Source organism: Pygoscelis adeliae, unplaced genomic scaffold, assembly GCF_000699105.1.
Source record: "Pygoscelis adeliae isolate BGI_AS28 unplaced genomic scaffold, ASM69910v1 Scaffold19, whole genome shotgun sequence".
Classification (NCBI taxonomy): domain Eukaryota; kingdom Metazoa; phylum Chordata; class Aves; order Sphenisciformes; family Spheniscidae; genus Pygoscelis; species Pygoscelis adeliae.
The window spans coordinates 39,947-60,406 of NW_008825533.1; the positions used below are offsets into that span (position 1 = coordinate 39,947).

General features: G+C 38.6%; 1 protein-coding gene across 1 annotated transcript; it reads right to left on the reverse strand.

The window, feature by feature from the left end:
* Positions 1-3,864: 3,864 nt before the first annotated feature.
* Positions 3,865-19,330, reverse strand: RAD17 (RAD17 homolog (S. pombe)). The gene is made up of 15 exons (XM_009331779.1): positions 18,905-19,330; positions 17,696-17,779; positions 16,772-16,928; positions 16,146-16,282; positions 14,945-14,997; positions 14,726-14,851; positions 14,570-14,639; positions 13,828-13,939; positions 11,327-11,518; positions 10,024-10,109; positions 9,293-9,439; positions 8,640-8,786; positions 7,769-7,889; positions 6,396-6,453; positions 3,865-5,037 (listed from the first exon to the last, which is right to left on the reverse strand). Exons 1-15 carry the CDS (start codon positions 19,328-19,330, stop codon positions 4,770-4,772), a joined length of 2,184 nt encoding a protein of 727 aa, XP_009330054.1. The 3' UTR covers positions 3,865-4,769.
* Positions 19,331-20,460: the final 1,130 nt, after the last annotated feature.

A 20,460-nucleotide genomic window follows, 5' to 3' on the forward strand; every position in this document is an offset into this window, starting at 1 on the left:
TATTCATTTTATTTACTCTCTGTTTACACAGACAGTGATTTGTTTAGTATACCCTGTTGAATTAATCACAGTTTAGACTTCTCTGCTGGAATACAAATGTACACATTTATATTCCATAAAAAGAAAAGAATGCTGTATTTTGCTTTCCAACACATTAATAAAGAAATGGTTTCGGGAAGAAATAATTTTTTACCTGGAAATGGGAAACATACTGTATATACTTCGCTGCTTTCCCTGTTTACTCAGAGAAATCCTTTTATTTTTGCTGAAAAGGGGACAGCGAGCCCTTAAATACATGATTAATTTATTTCAAGCCATAAGACTACGTGATTTTTATGTTCAGGATTACTTGATCCTTCTGGTGCAGAATCCATATTTATGAAGGAAATCATAACATTAAAGTGATCCGTTGAACAGGTTTTTTCAGAAGCACTCATCGTCAGTCCAATCTTTGTCGGTTGGTTATCTACTCACTATGTCAGAGTGAGTAGAATTAGACCCATGGTGGAAGCTGGAACTTTCCCCCTAAAACATCACAGCTCGGCATTTAGCTGCAACTGTTTATGCACATTAGTTTATGCCCGTTGAACCTATTTCATTGTCACTTTCTTTCAGGAAAGAAAGTCGTGTCAGGAGCAGAAGAAATACCTGATCCTTCCTGTAATTTCAAATATACGTGGAGCTGCACCTCCTTAGGAGTGTGTATATGAAAAATACTTACGCTTTGTGAACAAAGATTAATGAGTCGGGAAGATGAGAACGAAGTGATGCCTGATCTTGCTGTGTGAAACATGCAAAACTGCTGAAGCAGCTTTTTAATGGGTCTGGCACTCTCCAATCTTAGTGTAGTGCTGTCATGTCTATCAACTCTGACTCCAGAGAAACCTCAGCCGTTTGTAACAAAGCCAGTTCTGCTCACGTTTGCTGTAGTGGAAGAGTTGTTCCTTTCAGGGACAAGGGGAATGGGTCCAGTCTAAAGAAATCTATGTCCAGGGGATGAATGAAAGCAATACGGAGCTGCGCCGAGTGCTTGCCTTGATTCCAAAATGCTTTGACAGGCGTCGCACCGATAGGCAGAGAAAAGCTGATGTGAACGTAGATAAATAAATAAGCATACATAAAAATACACATAAAGAAATGGATGTATATGAGCACATAAAATGCCAGTTCATTGCCTCTGGTATATTTGCTTCCCTAAGGTCCCCCACAGCAACTGCTGTATGGAATACTATCCACCGCCTCTGGCTGGCATGGAAATTGTTCTCTATTAGTGGACGAGGATTTTTCCCGAGTTGTACGTGTGTTTGCCACAGTTGCTGTGATTGTAGCAGCGGACCGTATCTAATTGTGTCTTTAAGCTCAGCGACTGCCTCTTGCCGATTGTAAAAGGGGACAGACGGTACCTGATCTTCCCCACAGCATTTGGATGCAGCCAACATACAGACAGTGAGAGAAAGTCGGTAGCAAAAGGGCGAGGGCTAAAGGCCTGTAGCTCTGCGCCAAGGCTGCCCAGTTTGGTGCGTGCTCCTGGGTAGGTGCTGGGGGAGCTGCTGCCGGGACACAGAGGTCAAAGCCGAGTCCTAGATCTCATCGTGTCAGATGCTCCGCACAGCCATGTTCACGGCCAGCGCTCGCTCCAAACGCAAAAGTAACTAAAACATCAACAAGAAAACAGGTGGAGGGATTTGCCTAATTGGCCTGAACTTAATTTCAATATCCCCAAAGGAGGTAACAGAAGACAGAACAGAATCAATTCTCCCTATCTGTTCTCAACTTGGATCTTGAAAACTTTTCCAAACTGTTAATACTTCTCGTTTGGTTGGTTTTAGCCATTTTTCTGGTATCCCGATACTGCCAGTGGTTTCACGAGCTCTTTTTGTAATACGCTGGCAGGGAGTTCCCTGTACATTTGCCTGTGAAGGGAGAAACGTTCATGCGTGTTTGTGTCTAAGACCTCTTCAGTGTAAAAACGTGTTGGATCCAAGTCCAGTTCACTGCATTCCAGTGAGAGAACCACCGCCCTGTAAGATGCGACCGTGCCACCTGAACACGGGTGCGTTTACACAAAACACACCTCTGCAGCTGGAGGAGAGCGTCTCACCAGGCTGGCTCCCCCCGGCATCCATTTGAAACTGGGACTGTACAAAGGTGAGGATGTCAGGCAATTGGTGTTAGTAACGGGTTTTGTTGGCAGGGGACGGGGGGGAGAAGAGACACAAACACGCATGAACGTTTCTCCCTTCATAGGCAAACGTACAGGGAACTCCCTGCCAGCGTATTACTACTCATGGTAAACTGGGTCCAGAGGCGATTCCTCTTGAATGCCCCACACAACTCTGACATCAAACAGTGGCATTTGCTGACAAGAACAAGCTTTCCTGCTTGTTTCACGCCCACACTTGGCAGAATTTTTCAGTTCATCTCTGGAGATCTTTGCTTTAGACAAGGTCTTGTAATGGTCTTCTAAAGAACTGTTCCTCAGAGGAGGGAAGCCTGAGGCGGCCATGACAACCCAAGTGCCTTCCCAGCTGGGCGATGGCCGATTTTGGCGTAGGCAGTAGGCAAGTGCACCAGCGCTGTGCTTACAGAATGCCTCACGTTAGCAATGTATCATCTGCATCGAACACACCCTGAATTACAACTACACCTGGAGAGGGTGCGTTGAATGAGTTCAAGCAAGAGCCACGGGGGTTTCCCAAAGGCTGTCACAGCTGTTGAAATTCTTTGACCACACCAAAAAAATACGTCTCTCTTTCCTTCTTGGGATGCTCCTAAACCACTCCTATCGCTCCCATTTGAAGGGCAATTCTTTTATTTCCCCCGCCTTGTAATTGGGACAACGTTGCCGAGGGAGCCAAAATGGACTCTTCCACTCCCTAGATAGGTAGGAGGGTGGGCTGTAGCACTGACACTCCTTGTGCCTGCTTGCAGCTACACAAGCTCAACAGCCGTCAGCACTTCCCTGCGGCTTACCTGGGGACTGATTTAATGTTAATTTGGCGTTGGCTTTAATCAGGCGCTCACTAGCACTTCAGTAATTCGCGGCTTCCATCCTCTTCATACATTTTGCACGCCACTGCAATTCAGAGGCAAGAGCACAGGGGATTACTCAAGAGAACGCTTGGGGTTTTTTTGCTGGTGTTTTCACGTGAAAGAGGTTTTACATGAATTACTATGAACTCTGTACTTGAGTGATAAGTCTCTACGATGACAATTTATAATTAACTAGGTATTGAACACTGCCCTAGCAAGGGCAAGGCCAAGGGTAACGCCAAGTAGCTGATGTGAAAGTAACTGTTATTACTATTATTATGTGATACTACTGTAAGGCAAGCTGAAAAGATATAAAGTAATAGCTTGGAGTTTTGCTTGCAAAGTAAAAATCAGTACGCCATGCCTTATTGCCATCTGCACTAGAGGCCCACCCCCCCAGGCGCAGAGGAGGGGTCAGACGGCATTTCAGGGATACAGAGCCACGGGAGGCCCGAGCAAAGTGAGCTACCACCTCAGCTGAGCAGGGGTCACCCCATCCAACGCACCCTGGAGGGGGGAAAGGTGTGAAGGGGCATCAACAGCCAAAAACATCTTGACTTTGCTCTAATGACTATAGCTGTAACAGAATTTAAGAATTAATGGGAGAAATCTCCCTCTTCAAAATTAAACAATAGCTATAGCCGTAAAAACTACACCTGTCCCTTGAGAAAGGACAAATCTGGACTTCTCAACAGCAGCATTAATTCCGAGGTTGTGGTGGATAAACACGTATTTTCTTCTACTAAACTCTGGCTGAATACCGAATGCAATACAGAAACGCAAACATACATTACACATTCAAAGTTGTTTGGTTTTTTTCTCGTTCCTGTGGTATCACTAACCACAGCAATGTATTAGATTGATCTGCACGGACCAGCGGCAGTTACAGGGAAACGCTGAAGTATTAAACAGTCTATTCAGACAACCACAACACACTTCTCACATGTCAGTTACCAAACACAGGATTATTCTTCCCCCCAGCAGAACTGCAATTTAAGGAGAAAAACTGCAACACTACACCGCTAACTTCCTTCAGAATACAAAGGACGAGAAGGACTTATGCTTGATTGTTGTATTTTCCCCTCTGTAAGTTATGACAGTATCTTTCAAAAAGGAATCCAAAAGTAACATACGTTCAACTTACCAACACATAAAAATCTGTAGCAGACTACAAAACAATATTAATACAGTAGGAGTTTTATTTACATCATCAGTATAGGATATCAAACTTTTTACACGTACACTTCAGTCTCTTCTTTCAGAAGGGCCAAGCTTCCAAACAGCAATTTTTTTGAAGGTATGAATTTTAATAAAACCTTCAAATGCTGGCAACTTATCAAATGTGTACTCAGGAAACACACTGTACAATTGCAAAGTAAATTAAAATGTGTAAAAAATAAAAATAACTTAAGAGTGACACTGCTTATCAACAGTCTCTTTCAAACTAATTTCAGTCATCATTTATTATTCTCTTTTTATCGATATAGATTATTTCACGGCTCAGGAGAGCAGGGAATAGCTTGTAATTTAGTATTCAGCTCAGGTCTGATCCTGCAAAGTGAAGAGGAAGCTGAGGAGAGTCGTCTCAATGCTGACACAGCACGTTTAGACTCGGCCTCCTAGCCCACCTAAGTAGCTGAAGCAGTACGTTTGTGCAGACCATACTCTCTTTAGCGAAGGCCTTTGTAGCGTGTTAATCTGTTCAGGCAAGTCAGCGGCTGACAATTTTGTTGCACTCAGTCACTATCATATTCCTCTATTTTTAATTCGTCTTCCTCCATGATTGCTTGAGCTGCAACAGGCTGAGGCTGACTGCAAGGTAGTTCACTTCCACTGCACTGACTAGAAGAGAGAGGGAATCCATCCGATTCATTCTCATTCGTTCTGTCCTTCTCCGTCTGTACAGCCGTCTCCATAGCATGCACGTCAGCACGGTCCCCCTCAGAGCTAACAAATAAGTCTGGTATCCCAGGATCTTTGTCAGTAAGTGCTTCAAGCTTTAACCTGTAAAATTATTGTTGCAACAGTAAGTTACCACAAGAAAAAACCCCACAACACTCAATGACACACACCCAACTTACTAATGCAGATACAAACATTTATCAATATTTCAAGGTATGCGGCAGACAAAATTAATGGCATAAGGAAGTCTACAATTAATTTGTAAAGTTACAAACATTTTAGCTTAGACTAGGGAGATTGCAAAGAAATACACCTGTTAGGGACACTTACCTTTCTTCCTGACTAGCAACCAAAATGGCTTTTAATACAACTGCTGGGGAACAGGGTGGTTCTTGGGTAATACAGCCTTTACCTTTCAGGACAGTATTTCATAGTTAAACTCAGACAGCAATACCACAGTGATAAATATGAGATGCTTTGTTGGACGCCCTAACAAACTCTCTTGGTTAAGAGATGAAAGAGTTAGTCACATTGATCTCAATCCTTTATTAGAAAAAGACCATCACAATTAAAACTCTTTTTTTTTTTACTTCAGAGATATCAGAGTTATAGAAATGTAACTGAGGGTCTACTGGTATAAATGATGCCTATGATTCAGAAGGCTCACTAGAGTCACAGTATAACATGTCATGCCATGTCACCCCACGAGTGCTACATAATCTGTAAGTAGAGCGCTACAGTCTTGCAGTTGAAATAAACAGCATTTTTTCAGTATTTAACACCTAAGACAGAGGAACTTCAGTAGCTATAGTATTCTAAACAAAGGTTTACTCTAAGTAGTCCGACAGGCAAAAATTCCACAAAATAAAAATCAGTGCTGCTATCCAATTTCAGGGGAAGCACTCGTTAAAATATTTTGTAGTTCCATAGATACACAACTGCTTCAAAGGAAATATGAATAATACCCCATTATACTTTCTTTCTTACAACTCTAACACATGTGTGAACACAGCATGTTCTATCAAACTTCCAGATTAATGTTTTATGTTGTGATAAACAATAGGCAAAGTGCACTATACTCTTTGCATACATTGTTTTATTCTCATGTAAATGTTTTTGATTGTAAAAAAATTTTTTATTCAGATCATGCACTGGAGAAACATAGATATGTCTAGGACAGAGCTAATATTTGATACACTGGAAAAGAAAGCTAAACAACGATTAAAAGCAAGACCGTAGTTAAAAAGTTGCTACTAACATTGTAATGATAAATAGATTTGAACTAGAAAGAGTTTTAACAGGCAAAATATAAAATTATCATACTGCAAGTAAGGGAAAATGTCACATCATAGATGTATGCTGAAGATGTTTCTCTATGAAAGGGTTCTTTTCCTCAAAATATTAAGAAAGAAAGAAAGAAAGTCTTACTTTCTTTAAGAAAAGACAGAAGTCAAGTTTACCTCCCAAAATGTCTTTTCAGCGGTAGCCTCCCAACGTCTTGGATAAAAGCAATCTGAGCTGAGAACAAAGAATCACCAGTATCATATTGGGTAGATCATAATGCACATACAATTAAATATACTGGAAAATAAATAATTCGTAAGTTTAGTCATGTATTCCTGTATATATTTGCAATATTTTGCATACCAAAACATTGTGAATGCACGTATGTGGGGTTTTTTTCCAAACTGTTTACCACATTACCGTAACGTATTTACAGATTGCCTGCACACAAAAAAAAAAATCCCTGACACTCATCAACTGTGTATTTATGATGTAGAGTTATTATTCCATAGCCTACAAAATGAATTCATCCTGATGTCAAGGCCTTAGTTAAGACATGAAGCCTTTTATTAGAAGTAATTAACATAGCATAAGCAACCCAGCTGTCTAAACAGTAATTTTTGGATTATGTACCATACAAAGTCAATTTTTCCGCATGAACTGTCTGCTATTGGATTACCTCCAGTTACACATTTTTTTAAATGCACTGCAAACTTGCATTTTGTTTACTTTACCTGGGGAAGGCTTCTTAAAGCCTTTTAAGTCTGTTGATGTTACTGGAAAGGGTTCAGTAAGCAATAAAGATCTAGTCAATATTGCCTAGTAGGTTTTGAAAAGTCTCCTCACAAAATCCTCTAGTAGACTTAAAAGAAGCCCTAAGCCTAAGAGAACAACTTAATCAGTAAAGTTTGATAAATAATTAATGAATAGGAAATGGGGAGAGGGGTATGAGCAATGGAAAAAAGTTGCCAATACAATTCTGCAGAGATCTGCGCTAGGACCTGGGCTATCCAGTACATTCTTAAACGTAACCCTGTGAAAAAGTGGGTGAAGAGTGAGATGAGCAAGTTTGCTGACGTCACCCAGTTAGACAAGCTAGTAAGGATGCAGGCAGACAGAAAAACCGTGCAAGGACCTTAAGAGACAGAGTGAGAGGGCAACATGACGAAATTCAAAAGTACACAGATACCAGAAATCCATGCAGTAAAAAAAGGGAAGAATTATTTCAAACACTTCAACATAAGGACACCATCTTACACATTTATGAAGCATCATATAAGCCTCACTTCTGCAAAAAGAGATACTGATTTTAAGTCTTCCAGTTACACAAGTTTTAAAAATGTTCTTGATGTTGTTTCAAACCTAACAGGACACCTTTAATTTTGGCTATGTTACCAGAGACATTTTTGGATATCAGCTTTATGCATTTACCATAAGTATTTTTTTCACTGAGGCAAAAGCACAGAAAGTATTGACATTTTGGGTTACAAAATTAAGTATGTTTTGATTACAAAAAAGAGTCCAAGATCAAGAGTTACATTCATCTTACCTTGGTTTCTCATTGGATTTGCTAACATAGCAAGATAAGGCAATAGCTCTGTCTGAAGACACTCGGGTGGTAAACAGAAGCTTGAAAAGAGAGATTTTGCAGCAAGGCAGTTTTCTTGATACTGTAAGAGTTAGGGGGGAAAAGAAACACAAGTAAAAAAAACTAGTAAATCATTACTAATGTAGATATTCTGTACTGTAAAAGACAGACTTTCTTCTTGCCTGCTGGATGACTGCACACAAGCTACTGAAAAGTGAGAACAGAAAAAAGGATAAGCAGTTAGAGTTAACATATACAGATCATAAAAATGGTAAATTCCTTCATTTTTGCCTTTTGCTGGGCATTAAAATTTCCAGAAAATATTTATCCCTGGGTTCCCCAGCCATCCAGGCCAATATTTTTTGCCAGAAACAGCAAGGGAAGTATTAGTTCAAACTTAAAAACTTGCCAAGAGCATTGGTATCTCATGAACAAGCTATTTCTGATAAACACATAAAGCGTAACAGCAGTAATTTGTTAAACTTACACAACAGTTTAATGTGATTTAAACTGCACAAAAACTTAAACTTACTTTTAGGAATACTTTATAGTATTTCAACGCTAATTGTGTCTCCACTAACTTAGGATCAAGACTCTCCCAGCAGTATGCCAACTTGGACACAGGAATCAGACTTTGTCAGAGGCCACCAATCTATTTTTCCATTAAAGGAATAATACAAATGTAACTCTTCAAGCAAGTGCTTTTTAGAAGTAGCTTATATCAAAACAGGATATTTGACAAGTTTAGCACTGTGAGCAAATCTCATCTATACTACTCAATTGTCATACCTTACCAAAAAAGAAAATTTAAAAAAACCCAAAAAAACAGTACCTTTTTATTGATAAAGAACCACTGGGGTTTATGTAAAGGCCGGAACCCCATCCCTCCTTGGTGGTGGGCAAAGGCTCTGGACGTATTTGAATGTATCACCCCTCGGGTAGCCACAGATGCACTGTATTTTTCCATCACAAGCCGTGTCTAAGAGAGAAATTGGGCATTATGTGAACTCAAGGTCTCTGTACAGTGTGTCTCATTTGAACTAAAACACACTCTGTAATTGCAGTGACACGACATGCCCAGAATACGTTTAGATTACTGTGAAACTTTCACTTAAAGCAGCCAAATGAAAAAGCAAGCTCAATTACTTCAGGGAAAATGCATACAGACTCCAACACATTTTTAGCATAAATATGTTCTACTTGAAAATACTTTGTGGAGTATTTTTACAAACACTATAACCCACTATAATAAAATGTCCAACAGAAGTTGGACAAAAAATTAGACCTGCATCTCTTCTGTAGTTGATGTACTTCAGTATTCATTAACAATTCAGTCACCTATACTGTTGAAGTGATACAGCTTAATTCTTATTGAATTGTAAGAAAATTGCTTTCTACCATTCATAAACACGTAGAGAAAAATTTAGAAGCTCGATGTCAGAGTATTAAAAAAAAAGTACATGTCTATAAAAAGATGACACTTACACTCCAATTACTACAAAGGACATCAGCGGTGCTCAAATATTCACTGGCTCTCACTACATCATCTATATCAGAAAAAAAGTCTACATAATTCTGGTGAAGGTATAAATTAAACATGCTTCCAGACATATGCGATTTTTCCACAATATCCTATTAGGAGAAAAAAATAAAATTCAAAGTTTTACACAGTGTATAAGGAAAAGCATCCTATAAAAGTTATGATACATTTAGATGGTTAGGGAGCTGGCACACATGATCTACGAAGTGATGCTTATATACAAAAGGGAGGTTGGTTTGACCCCAGCGAAGGCTAACGCTGGGGACAGAGGGGCAGAAGCCATGGCTATCTGCAACTCTCTTAATGGGTGGTAACAAAAAGATGAACTCGGACTCCTGTTGGCAGTGCACAGCGGAAGGATGAGCAGTAACAATCACAGGCTGCAGCAAGGGAAAGTCCACCTTCCACTACAAGTCCGTCAGTGAGGTGAGAGAATCTCTATCCCCAGAGATACTCAAAACTCCACAGATCAAGAGCCTGGGAACCTAATCTACCTTTGAAGTTAGCCTCCAGAAGGCCCTTCCAGATTAATTATTCTGTAACTTAAGACAGGTTGAGTACACATATACCCAGATCAGTGACAAAACCGCTGTGCTTGAGGATTTGCATCAATCACTTAGAGTTTGTTTTGGTTTCTTCAAACCAAACCGGAATCAAGTAGTTATTGCAGATGTACCTCAGGCTGAATAAGCAAGGTGTCTCGATGATATTCTGATAAGTGAGCAGGCAGCTGAGGAAATTCTGATTCTGACACTGGTTCTCCTACAAAGGATTTTACAATCTTTAGTCTTTTAGTATCAGAAATGTTGTTATATTTCTGCACATAATCAAAAAAGCCAGAAGACACACATTTTGATTAAATATTCAAGATTAGAATAAAAATTACATAGGAGCAAGAACAGAGATGTATAATTGCATGAATAGTAGTTTTCACATATATTGAGCATCATTTTTAGCAACTGTCAACGCTACCAGCAACTAGGTAACACCATTTTCCATTCCCAGAATGCTCTTGATGCAGGCACAAGTACTTAAGTATACAGTCAATATTATGTAGTCAACAACACGTAATTAGTTACATTACACTTCCTATAACAAATTTCATCTAATTATTTTCATATTCCCTCATCTCACTATTTCTCTTCAGTTGATTTTGGAACTGATATTGTGAATTATTCCTGAAATATGGACAGCCAATGGCATTATGGATCCTGATTTAGCTGAGTGCAGATAGTACTAGTTTAGTAAGTACCAAATGCTAATGAATTATAGTTCTGAAATGTTAAAAAAAAAAAACACAGTACTGTAACCAAACACAGAGAGCAGACAGGTTCTGTAAATTTACAGAACCTGAGTGTATAAAAAGTAGAACTTTCAATAGTAGTAAGGTGGAAAGAATTTTGGAAAGGTGGAAAGGGAGACAGGGTATGACAGAGAAGTGGAAGAGGTTTTCAGGTCAGAAAGAGAAAGCACGTATGTCTGTTAAAGGGAAACAGAGTTGAGAGAAACAGTAGGGAGGAAGAGACAACAGCAGGTGCCAAACCCATACACATGAATAAGGGAGGCAGTAGCTATGAGGCTGCAGGGCTGTTCTGTAACTTTTAGGAATACAGACAAGTACAGAACATAACCATACAACAAGGTATAATTCTGCACAAAAGCAAAATTTGCTTTTGTACAAAGCAACAGATGTGCTGGCTGTTGTCTAGCTTTGTCTGCATTACAGCATGTGGACCTAATGCAACTAGGTGTTATGTAACTTTATTACATACATGTAGTACATCTTAATGAAACGTTTATTTACCTAACAGACAGCTGCAATCTCAGTTACCACAAACTTTTATTACTGTTTTTATACTGTTATTAGTGACCAAACATGCAAATTAGAGCTCACCCTTAGCGCTACTTTAGCAAATCTAGCTATTAGCAGCTGACATGCTTTGCCCAGTGAAAGGAAGAGTAAGTCAAAGTTTTCTTACTTTTGCAGTAAATTATTTTCCCCAGAGCATGGAAAAGAAAGATGGAAGCATCTTTGCCACCAATAGCTTGTATCTCCTGGTCTTCAGAAGTATCAGATTTACTTTTTCTTCCTTTAGATACTGCTGCTGCTTCACATTTTAGTGTGGAGCTCCTTTTCTTCCTTGACCAAAACTCTTTCTCCAATGAGCAGTCTACCAATAAAAGCAAAAATATAATCAGGATAAAGTACATGAATCCAAAAAAGTTTTTTATTATATTGCTACTGCTAATGTTCTAAACAAACAAACAAAAAAAAAACCAAACAGAAAATGTTACATAAATAGGGGCACTAAGAGAAAACTAATTTGTTAGGAAGACAACCCAGTCACCTAAACTAGCATGCTTCATTCCACTTCTGTCCCTTAAGCCACAGCTAAGGCGCCAAGTACTTTTTTGAATAATAAATACCTGTCATTGAAAAAAGCTAGCATTCTTGCTTATTCATTCTAGTTCTGATGCATCCCCAACTTGCCTTTCTTAAAAATTTCTTCTTTATAAAGTATAAGTGCAAATATATGTAAATTATATTTCAGTTACATTCTGTTCACTTATCAATTTATCTTCTATTTGCATTATCTGTATAATACCCTCACTGAAATATACGGTGGCAAAGAAAAACTTTCATTTAGGTGATTCTTCCAACAGCCTACTAACTTCCACAATGTTTTGAGCTCCAAAGAATAAAACCCTTCTTCTACTCTAATTTAAAACTCAGATATTCACCCACAATTTGATTTAGTGGCAGGTGAATGTTCCTTATTGAACTAAGAGAACTTACTCATTTATCTTTTCTTCCACAACTACCGTGGATCCATTTTACCCGTCAATACTACTACGAAGTGAATGCATCGCTCGTGTTTACACATATACACAAGTGAAGAAAGAAATTATATATATGTAAAAACTAATACTGCATTCTCAGGGGATCAACAAGGAGGTGAGGTGTCTCCAAAATTTACAAAATATCACTGGCTGCCAATCATTTACCTAACTGAAATACCTGAACAACTAAAAAATTTCTATTCAACATGAAGGCAGAAAATGCGAGAAGAGAATGTTCAGTGTGGTATGACCTGAGTACATGATTCTGAGCTGTCGTGTACAGAAGCTGTCAAGCCATATGCCTTTGTTTTCTCCAAAGGTCTCTTTATAACTCTCATGTTTTTACATTTCCAAGGTAATTTATTAAAAATTACACAAACTGCTCATTTTAAGACCATTTAGGTTTTCTATAGTATGTAGAAGCTACTTAGCATCCAGCAGTGAGCTACTGCGAACTTTACTCAGGGATCGCCAACCTACTATTTATTAATTTAATGGCATTATCATCAAAATGGTTTTACTGAGAGGAATTTTATATTTTTCTGATTAACACAGAACAATACAAACTTAGTATACTAGAAGACAACATCAGAAGAATTTAGTTTCCATGTCTGCAAGTTAAACCTAGAAACTTGACTCTCCCCCTCGTGTAATTTAACAAACACAGCTAAGTTAATTTCAATATACTCTGAACCTCAAACTGCAACACTCCCTCTTACAACAAGGACTTGAAACTACATTTAATCCTGTATTCCACAAGCACATTTTCTGTTTACAAGGTGGATGGGAGAGAAAATGAGTAAAAGCAACAAGACCATTGCTAGCTTTACGACATACAGCGGAAGATAACTGTTGAATTCACTTCCTTATTTCTAGGTTGTATATAAATGCTGGCACCATCTAACGGTTCTTAGAATGAACTACACATGCCAGAGTACTGCTTTTAAAAAATCATAGATTACGTAACTCGCATACATTGGTTTCTTAACAATTATTAACCTCCAATGCTTATAAAAGACATGACAGTAAGTCTCCTGTTTTCTTTCGATGTTGAAACATTTAAAATAATCCCAAACTAAGTTTAATTTGAGCACTGTCCAAACAAGTACTTTGAAGATTACTAAAACACTGAACTTCAAAAGTTACAGTATAATACACTCAGTAACTTCACAGTAGGTCATGCCACCTCACAGCTTTTCAATTTACCAACAGCCGTAGGAACTCCAAAGCAAAATCAATCATTACAGAAATGCTGTATACAACATCAATGGGCTATTTCAGAAATGCTTTAAGGGTAGATATAAACACACACCAATAGCAAAGACATCAAGAAGAAAAGAGGGCATTTCATTAAATTACATCAACACATGCATAGCAGATGTTACTCACTTTGAGTTCATGACATACAAGAGTCATGAAATGGAACATTTTTCACCTTAAAAAGCCAACAACAAAAAAAACCCAAAAAAAAACCAAACAAAAAAAACCCCAAAACTTTGTGCCTTTTATTCCTGCTCCAGAGCAGTGTGTCAATAATGTTCTGCACAGCTCACCTAGCTGTGCTGCAACAGTGAACAGAATACCTTTACAGCAGAAACGGTCAAAATGCCATTCACTTAACAAAATCATAGGTATTTACCTTTCATAGAAGAAAACTGAAGACTGTTTATTGCACTTCTTATATCACCTGAACAACCTCTGCAAAGCAACTCCAGAGAAGTTCTATCAAGAGCATAGTTTTTTTCTCTGTTCTACAAGGAAAAGCAACATTCAAAGTAATAAGAAAAAGTAGGAAAAGGAGTATTTGAATATTATTCTGGCTGTGGGGACCCACCTCTGATACACACCATAAACAGATGACATGAGCACCCACCATATGCTCAAACCATGTAATACTGCTAACTTTAAAGCATTTAATCCATTTAAGCACATTGCCACATTTTATATAGCTATATTAAAGAGAATAATGCACATAATTCTTTGCAAGGTGTCACTCAATATTAGACTTGGTTGTAATCAAAAGAGTTCAGGAATAATACAGGATTTAGGTTCGTAACCTCTTCTGGCCTTGCTAGAGACAATGAAAATTACTTCTATTCCTATTATTTGTTTCATACATATAGTTTCTGTAATAGGCAGAATAATTTTCAGAAGTAACTTTGACAACTTAGAACGAGGATCAAGTGGAGCTAATCTTAAAAACAAGACATCTTTCCAGTTTGTTCCTTGTTTTCTGTTGGGAGGGGATTTGGGGGTGTGGGGGTCTGCTATCAAAGATCAAACAAATACAGTAACAAATATAAATAACATATTTCAGACAGAAAAGTCTGAAATCTTTTGGTCCTGGCACCGCACAGAAGTTATCAGTTTCGACAACTTACCATACTAGCTTCTGTTGCAGCTATTCGATTAAGAACTTTCATCATATTTGTTGGTGCAACAGGCTTGAAACTGTTGAATTTCATTTAAAAAAAAAAAATTAGTTTCTGACTTCTTATTTATTTCAAATCAAGTTTTAATGAGATAAAAGATCTTACCTAATATTGTATATACACAACTCCTCTAGAATTTCCGTTGGGAATAGTAACCGCTGGTTGCTGTCTCCACTGAAGTTATCTGAGATTATAAATATAAGGGGGCATCTACTTGTACGAACAAATCTCCTAAATTGAAAAAAAAGCAAGTATAACAACAATCAAACTCCAGTTTACTGCAAGTGGCTAAAGCTAATCATTAAAAACTTACTTGCAACTTACCTGAGAATTCCATGTAGACTGCTAGGGTCTCGATAGAATTGGTTAGGTATATCCTATTCAAAACAAATGAACTGCTGTCATTACATTCAGATGTATATATTCTCTCTCACAGACAGACTGTTACGGCACACCACATTGCTACACATTTTTTCTTCCTAGTTAGCCTGCTTTCAACTAAATTTGAATGCAGCTAACAGCGAAGATAACCAGGGGGGAAAAAACAATGGAAAAAATAAAAAGCACAGCATAGTATTTCTTTCTTTTATTATGGAAAAAAAATTATCTAAAAAAGAAACATTTTCTTTCTGTCCTTGTGGCCTAAGAAACAGCCTTGTGTGATTACATTGCCTACTAGACAAAACTAGAGTTTTACTCAGAGGATAAACACTCAAGGCAGCAGCTCCACTGAGGAAGAGGGCAGGATATACTGTTTGAGATATGAGAGGACCTACACAAGGAAGTGACTTCATGAAGAGAAGTCACAGAAAACTATGCTTCCTAAATTCTACAGTACATCACGTTACTCAGCTAGAATTTTTCTCTCATCTGTTCTTTTTCTTGAAAGTTTACAGACAACTTGACCATCATGTTTATAAAATTCCTCTGTCAGAACAAATGGAAAGCTCAGAAAGAAAGTGCTATTGAAACACACTCCTGAGTAAGTAAAAACAAAGTCTTCTCTTGTACCTCCAGTTATGGCTTACAAACCCTCAGAGTTCACATCTCTGCCCTAAATACACCCCTCCCCGCATAAGACCAGGGAATGCGAAATTTCAAATACCTTCTGACTGTATTAATTCTCACGTATGTTCTACACTCTCCTGCATCCTTAAGTAACAAGAAGAGTAGGTTTTTTTCCCCTCTTCCTGTTTATACAAGTATATATTTCTAGAAAGCTAATCATACAGAAACATGGGTATGACTTCTCAATATTGTTTTCATCTACTTCTTGATACTCTATTACTTATTTCTGTACACAACTAGTCTCCAGTTTCTGCCTGACTATTAGCTTATATAGTTTACCTAGAGGTAGAACTTGGTTCTAGCCTGCTGCATTACTCAAAAAGTAACAAAGAACTCATCTGCGGTAAAGCAGACTAACTTTTGGCAACACCAATCCACCAGCTGAAGCTAGTTAGCATGTCAACATGATAATAAAAGGTATTGTTTTCAAAACAAGATTTCACAAGTTTTCACTTACTTCAATAAGAATAAGCTTTTTATCATTTTCTGAGGACTCCCCAAGCATCTGAAGTTTGTTATATTTATTCGCTCTTAACAGAAAATCTTGAAAGAGAACTGCTTGGGCCTGACTTGGAAACGTATGAAAATTTGAGTCTGAAAAAGAAAACTGATTAAAAATACGTATTCTATATTATACTAAGTAGAATATAAATACCCACAACAACTAACACCCACCCACGCTATTTTCTGACAGTAGCCATTGAACACCAGCAGCCAAGCCCTTTGGCAAACACGTTACAAATACAAGAGAATTTTTAAAGGGTAGAATTCAGTGGAGGACCCAGACCAAGACAAACTTATTGTTCTTATTTAATTGGTTCAAATTATATCCAGGCTATTACATAGCTCTCTATACTGACTTCAATTGCAAATTATTTTGGGGTAAACACTGTAAAAAAACTAAATCCCTTTTCAGATAAAAGCAAAAGAAAGATTCTTATTAAACACTAAGGATCTGACTTACACAGATGTGGATTTGACTTCATATGTGACAGAGACACAAAAGAAGAAAAAAACCACAGCATACAAAAATCACAAGAGTAACTGGAAGGAAGAAAAAAAAGAAAAAAACAAAATACTTACCATGGCCAAACATATTTCTTAAGTCTTCTTTTGTGAAGTCTAAAGATATTGGATTGGTCCATTCTTGCACCTGAATGCCAAGATCTTTTGCTAATATTTGTATTTTTGCAGTCTTTCCACAACCAGGAGGACCAGTTAGCAGTAAAACAGAGCCACCCTGTCACGCTTCAAGATCATGCCGGGGGGGAGGGAGAGGGGAAGAAGAAAAAAAAAAAAAAAAACCCAAACATGATACATAAAGACTGAAAGTTGGCTGAAGATGAATATTGGCTGAATTTCTTCCATAGTTTCTCTGGTAATGATTCTCTTTTCCCAATAAAAACTGAGTTAAATAGTTTGTGTTATTAATTTACCTGTTGAGTATTCAGATAGGAAAAGCTAGACCAGAACCCTGAAAGCCTTGCTCTCAGTTTTTAACGTATCTGTTCAGTTAACTGCACACCATGTAGACTACCAACATAATACATACTGAACTGGACAATCGGGTCTGAAAAACACTAGGCAAGACTGGTAAATGATGCATAAGAATGTCTCTTATCAATCAAGAGGTTAAAAACATCCTATTACATCAAGTCAATGCAACTGAAAATCTGCAAAGATACTTAAAATTAATCTGTGGGAGATCAAATGCAGTTACAAACACACACTGAAGAGGTATGAACTGACTGGATGCTAGAAAATAGTATTTCCGAGCAAAACCAGAATCCACCTCTTAGGAGCATAAGCCCTAAACAAATGTACAAGCTCTAACCTACATTCTTAACAGATTTCTTATAATGCAATAGATATATAATCACTACATGTAAGTTAAGGTTTTTCTCTGAAATTAAAATAAAATTGAATCCAGCTCGTTTGTATGGTTTTGTATCTCTAGCTGCTAGAGATACAAGATTAGCAAGATTACTGCAATTTTAGCAAGATTACCTGCTTTGGCTGCCTCTGAAATACGTGCATTTTTAACCAGGTTTCAACTTCTTCAATTTTCTTCTTTTGCACAGCAAGGTCATTCTAAAACAGGATTAAAATACACGAAATGCATATATACACCTCTTGGTTTCTAAGACTGTAATGATGAGATTCAAGAACAGAATATATGCTGACTAAAACATTAACAGACATGTACGTGTATATTCCAGTTACATATCTTTATGCTATGTAGAAGTAAGTGCAACAGTTAGGGATAATCATTTCAGCCTGTTTCCTCAAACAACCAATTTTCCATTGCTTGCAGTTGGGAAATAATGAATTATTTATTATTCCTAAAGTAACAACATTACAGTCTTGCCTGTTTGTGTCAGTATGCTTTATAGCTGTTGCTGGTACTTTCTAGGCTCTACTGACTCTAATACTACATAGATTGTTGGAACTTCTGCAAATCTCACGCAGCTTACTTGCCTTCTAGCCTCATAACTCAATTCCTCTCCAGAGCTGAGCTATTAAATATAAAATACAAGTATTACACTAACTTACTTACATCAACAAGCTAGGAGGCAGTTAAGACACATGCTGATACCTTTGAAACACGCTGTGAAAGAGCTGTTCCACGAGCAGAACCAGAGAAGACAGGTTTACTACAGATTTGAGTCCTTTCTCCTTGAAGCCCTAAGGTACCACAGTACCCGCCACCCACAAAGTCATGCCTAAGATGCATCAAGCAAGCAAAAAATAGCGCAAACTGCAATTAGTCAAGTACTCTGAACATGCTAACAGACCAGCTACTTGCTGTCCAGTAACATGCAAGGTAATTTCTGTTATCCTTCCCGTAACGAGCGCACTAACTCAGTTCTCTCTCCTTTCTTTAGCTGTGGATTTTCCTAGTACTTGGAGCTGTCAGCTCTGGCTGAAATTCAATAACAGGTTCAAAAGTTTAGGAGCGGATGGACAGGAAACAACAGCTCATCAGTAGCTTTATCTCCTCAGGAAGTGCGGGGAAAAAATGCATCTCCTGCAGATAAATAGCTCATTACAATCTTAACTACAGACAGTAAATAAACCAAACTAGTACTTCACTGCCCTAATAAAACTGGATATACTTAGAACAATACAGATTATGAACAGAAGCACAACATGCTACACTATAATGTTACACTATAACGTTACCACTATATTAGCACTTAGATCTAACTCTCACACCTGAGTTTCAGGTTTGTATCTATCTACCCATGGCTCATCTTGAGATTGGCTCCACTTTTGTCTGGACTTGTTACAAGGCAGATCTACTGAAGACGTCTTTGCTCGTTTTCTGGGCAGAGCTTTGGTTTTGCTACTTTCTGGCACAGAAGACAGGTCTTTCTTCTTCCGCTGCCGGTTTCTTCCAGACTTGCCTTCTAGTGGCTTCACAGGAACCGCACTAGAAGAAATATTTGTGTTTCCAAAGAAGTCATCAAATGAACGTGCCAACCAATCTGTTACCTGGTAAAATACAAACGTCTGGCTATTAATGTAGCACTCTCCTCCCCTTAACTGGGTACAGTTGTCTCTAGAAAACTGGACATTTTTATCAAGTGTATGTAAGAATATCTCATAGATGTAAAGAACTTCATTAGCGCTGAAAGGCATACTACTAGGTAGCAACAAACGTTGGCACTTAGGCTTTTTGAATGTGTTGATTACATGCTTCTTCAGTACTAAAAAAATGCTACACCTTACACATTTATCTGATAGAGTATTTTGCAGCAAATTGGCAAATCAGAACAAGTTGAAAATTCTGCACGCACACATTCAAACTAAAGAAGTAAAATTAAAACAGAAAAGAATGAAAAAGATAGCATAAGCTCATTTATACCATTTTTACATCAAGGTCATGATCATGTCTCTGTATAGTTTTCAGTATGTGGCTTTTTTTTTTTCTTTAACATTCACAAAGCAGCCATTTGTGTTTAAGAGTTAGACACAGGCAGCAGAGAAAAATTATTTAGGCAGCATAGTAAAATCAAGTGTTATTTGTTTGCTGTGTGAGGAAGCTGGGACTGGTCTAGAATCAGACCGCCACGCGTCTCAGAAGTCTGACAGTGACAAGGAATGAAACCGCTAATAGCGGTTATTTAATTCTGGATTTGAGAAATACCCTGTTAGGACAGGCGTACGAACTTACACCCCAGAGGCACTTTCCAGCCTACCTACGGTCCCAAAACAATATCCTGGTGGCCGCACGCTCCCGGCTGCTAACAGCCGCTCAACAGCCTTTTAGCACAGGCTACGTGCAGGAGTGACAGAATAGACAACGTCATCTCCGAAAAGGTCCGCGAATACTCTTACGGTTCACACGTCTTACAAATTAACGCAACAGACCGCCGCCAGACAAGGGGTCGTCGGAGAGTAAGAGGCATCAGCAGCGGGGAAAGAGGATTTGCCTCTGCGCGTTTTGCTTTCAACGTTATTCTGACAAAAAACTATTTCTGGTTGAATTTGCATGCTGACCAGCGGGCCGGATACCAGCGTCTGAGGGGGTTTCCTTTTTACGCACTGCGCTAGTGAGGAAATAAACATCTTACACGTAGAAAAAAACGCAGCTGAAAAGGAACGGCCACGGCAGAGACCAAGGGGTAATTACCGGGCCGGGAAGCGCTGCTAACCGGAGCCCTCCCCGAAGCTGCGAAAAGCTTCCTCGGGGCAGACCTTCGGCCCCCGGGAGCCCCTCAGGCCGGCGGCCCCCGAGCCCCCATCCCCGCCCTCCGCGGCCTACCTCC

What these genes read in the sequence shown, in the direction of transcription:
- RAD17 (XM_009331779.1), bottom strand. Translation starts at nt 19,330, where the DNA reads ATGCCTTTCAGCGCTAATGAAGTTCTTTACATCTATGAGATATTCTTA. An exon ending in TCAGTTTTCTTCTATGAAAG is followed by an intron (nt 11,519 to 13,827) that starts GTAAATACCTAT and finishes TTTTATTGGTAG; the next exon opens with ACTGCTCATTGGAGAAAGAG. An exon ending in GAAAATAATTTACTGCAAAA is followed by an intron (nt 10,110 to 11,326) that starts GTAAGAAAACTT and finishes AATCCTTTGTAG; the next exon opens with GAGAACCAGTGTCAGAATCA.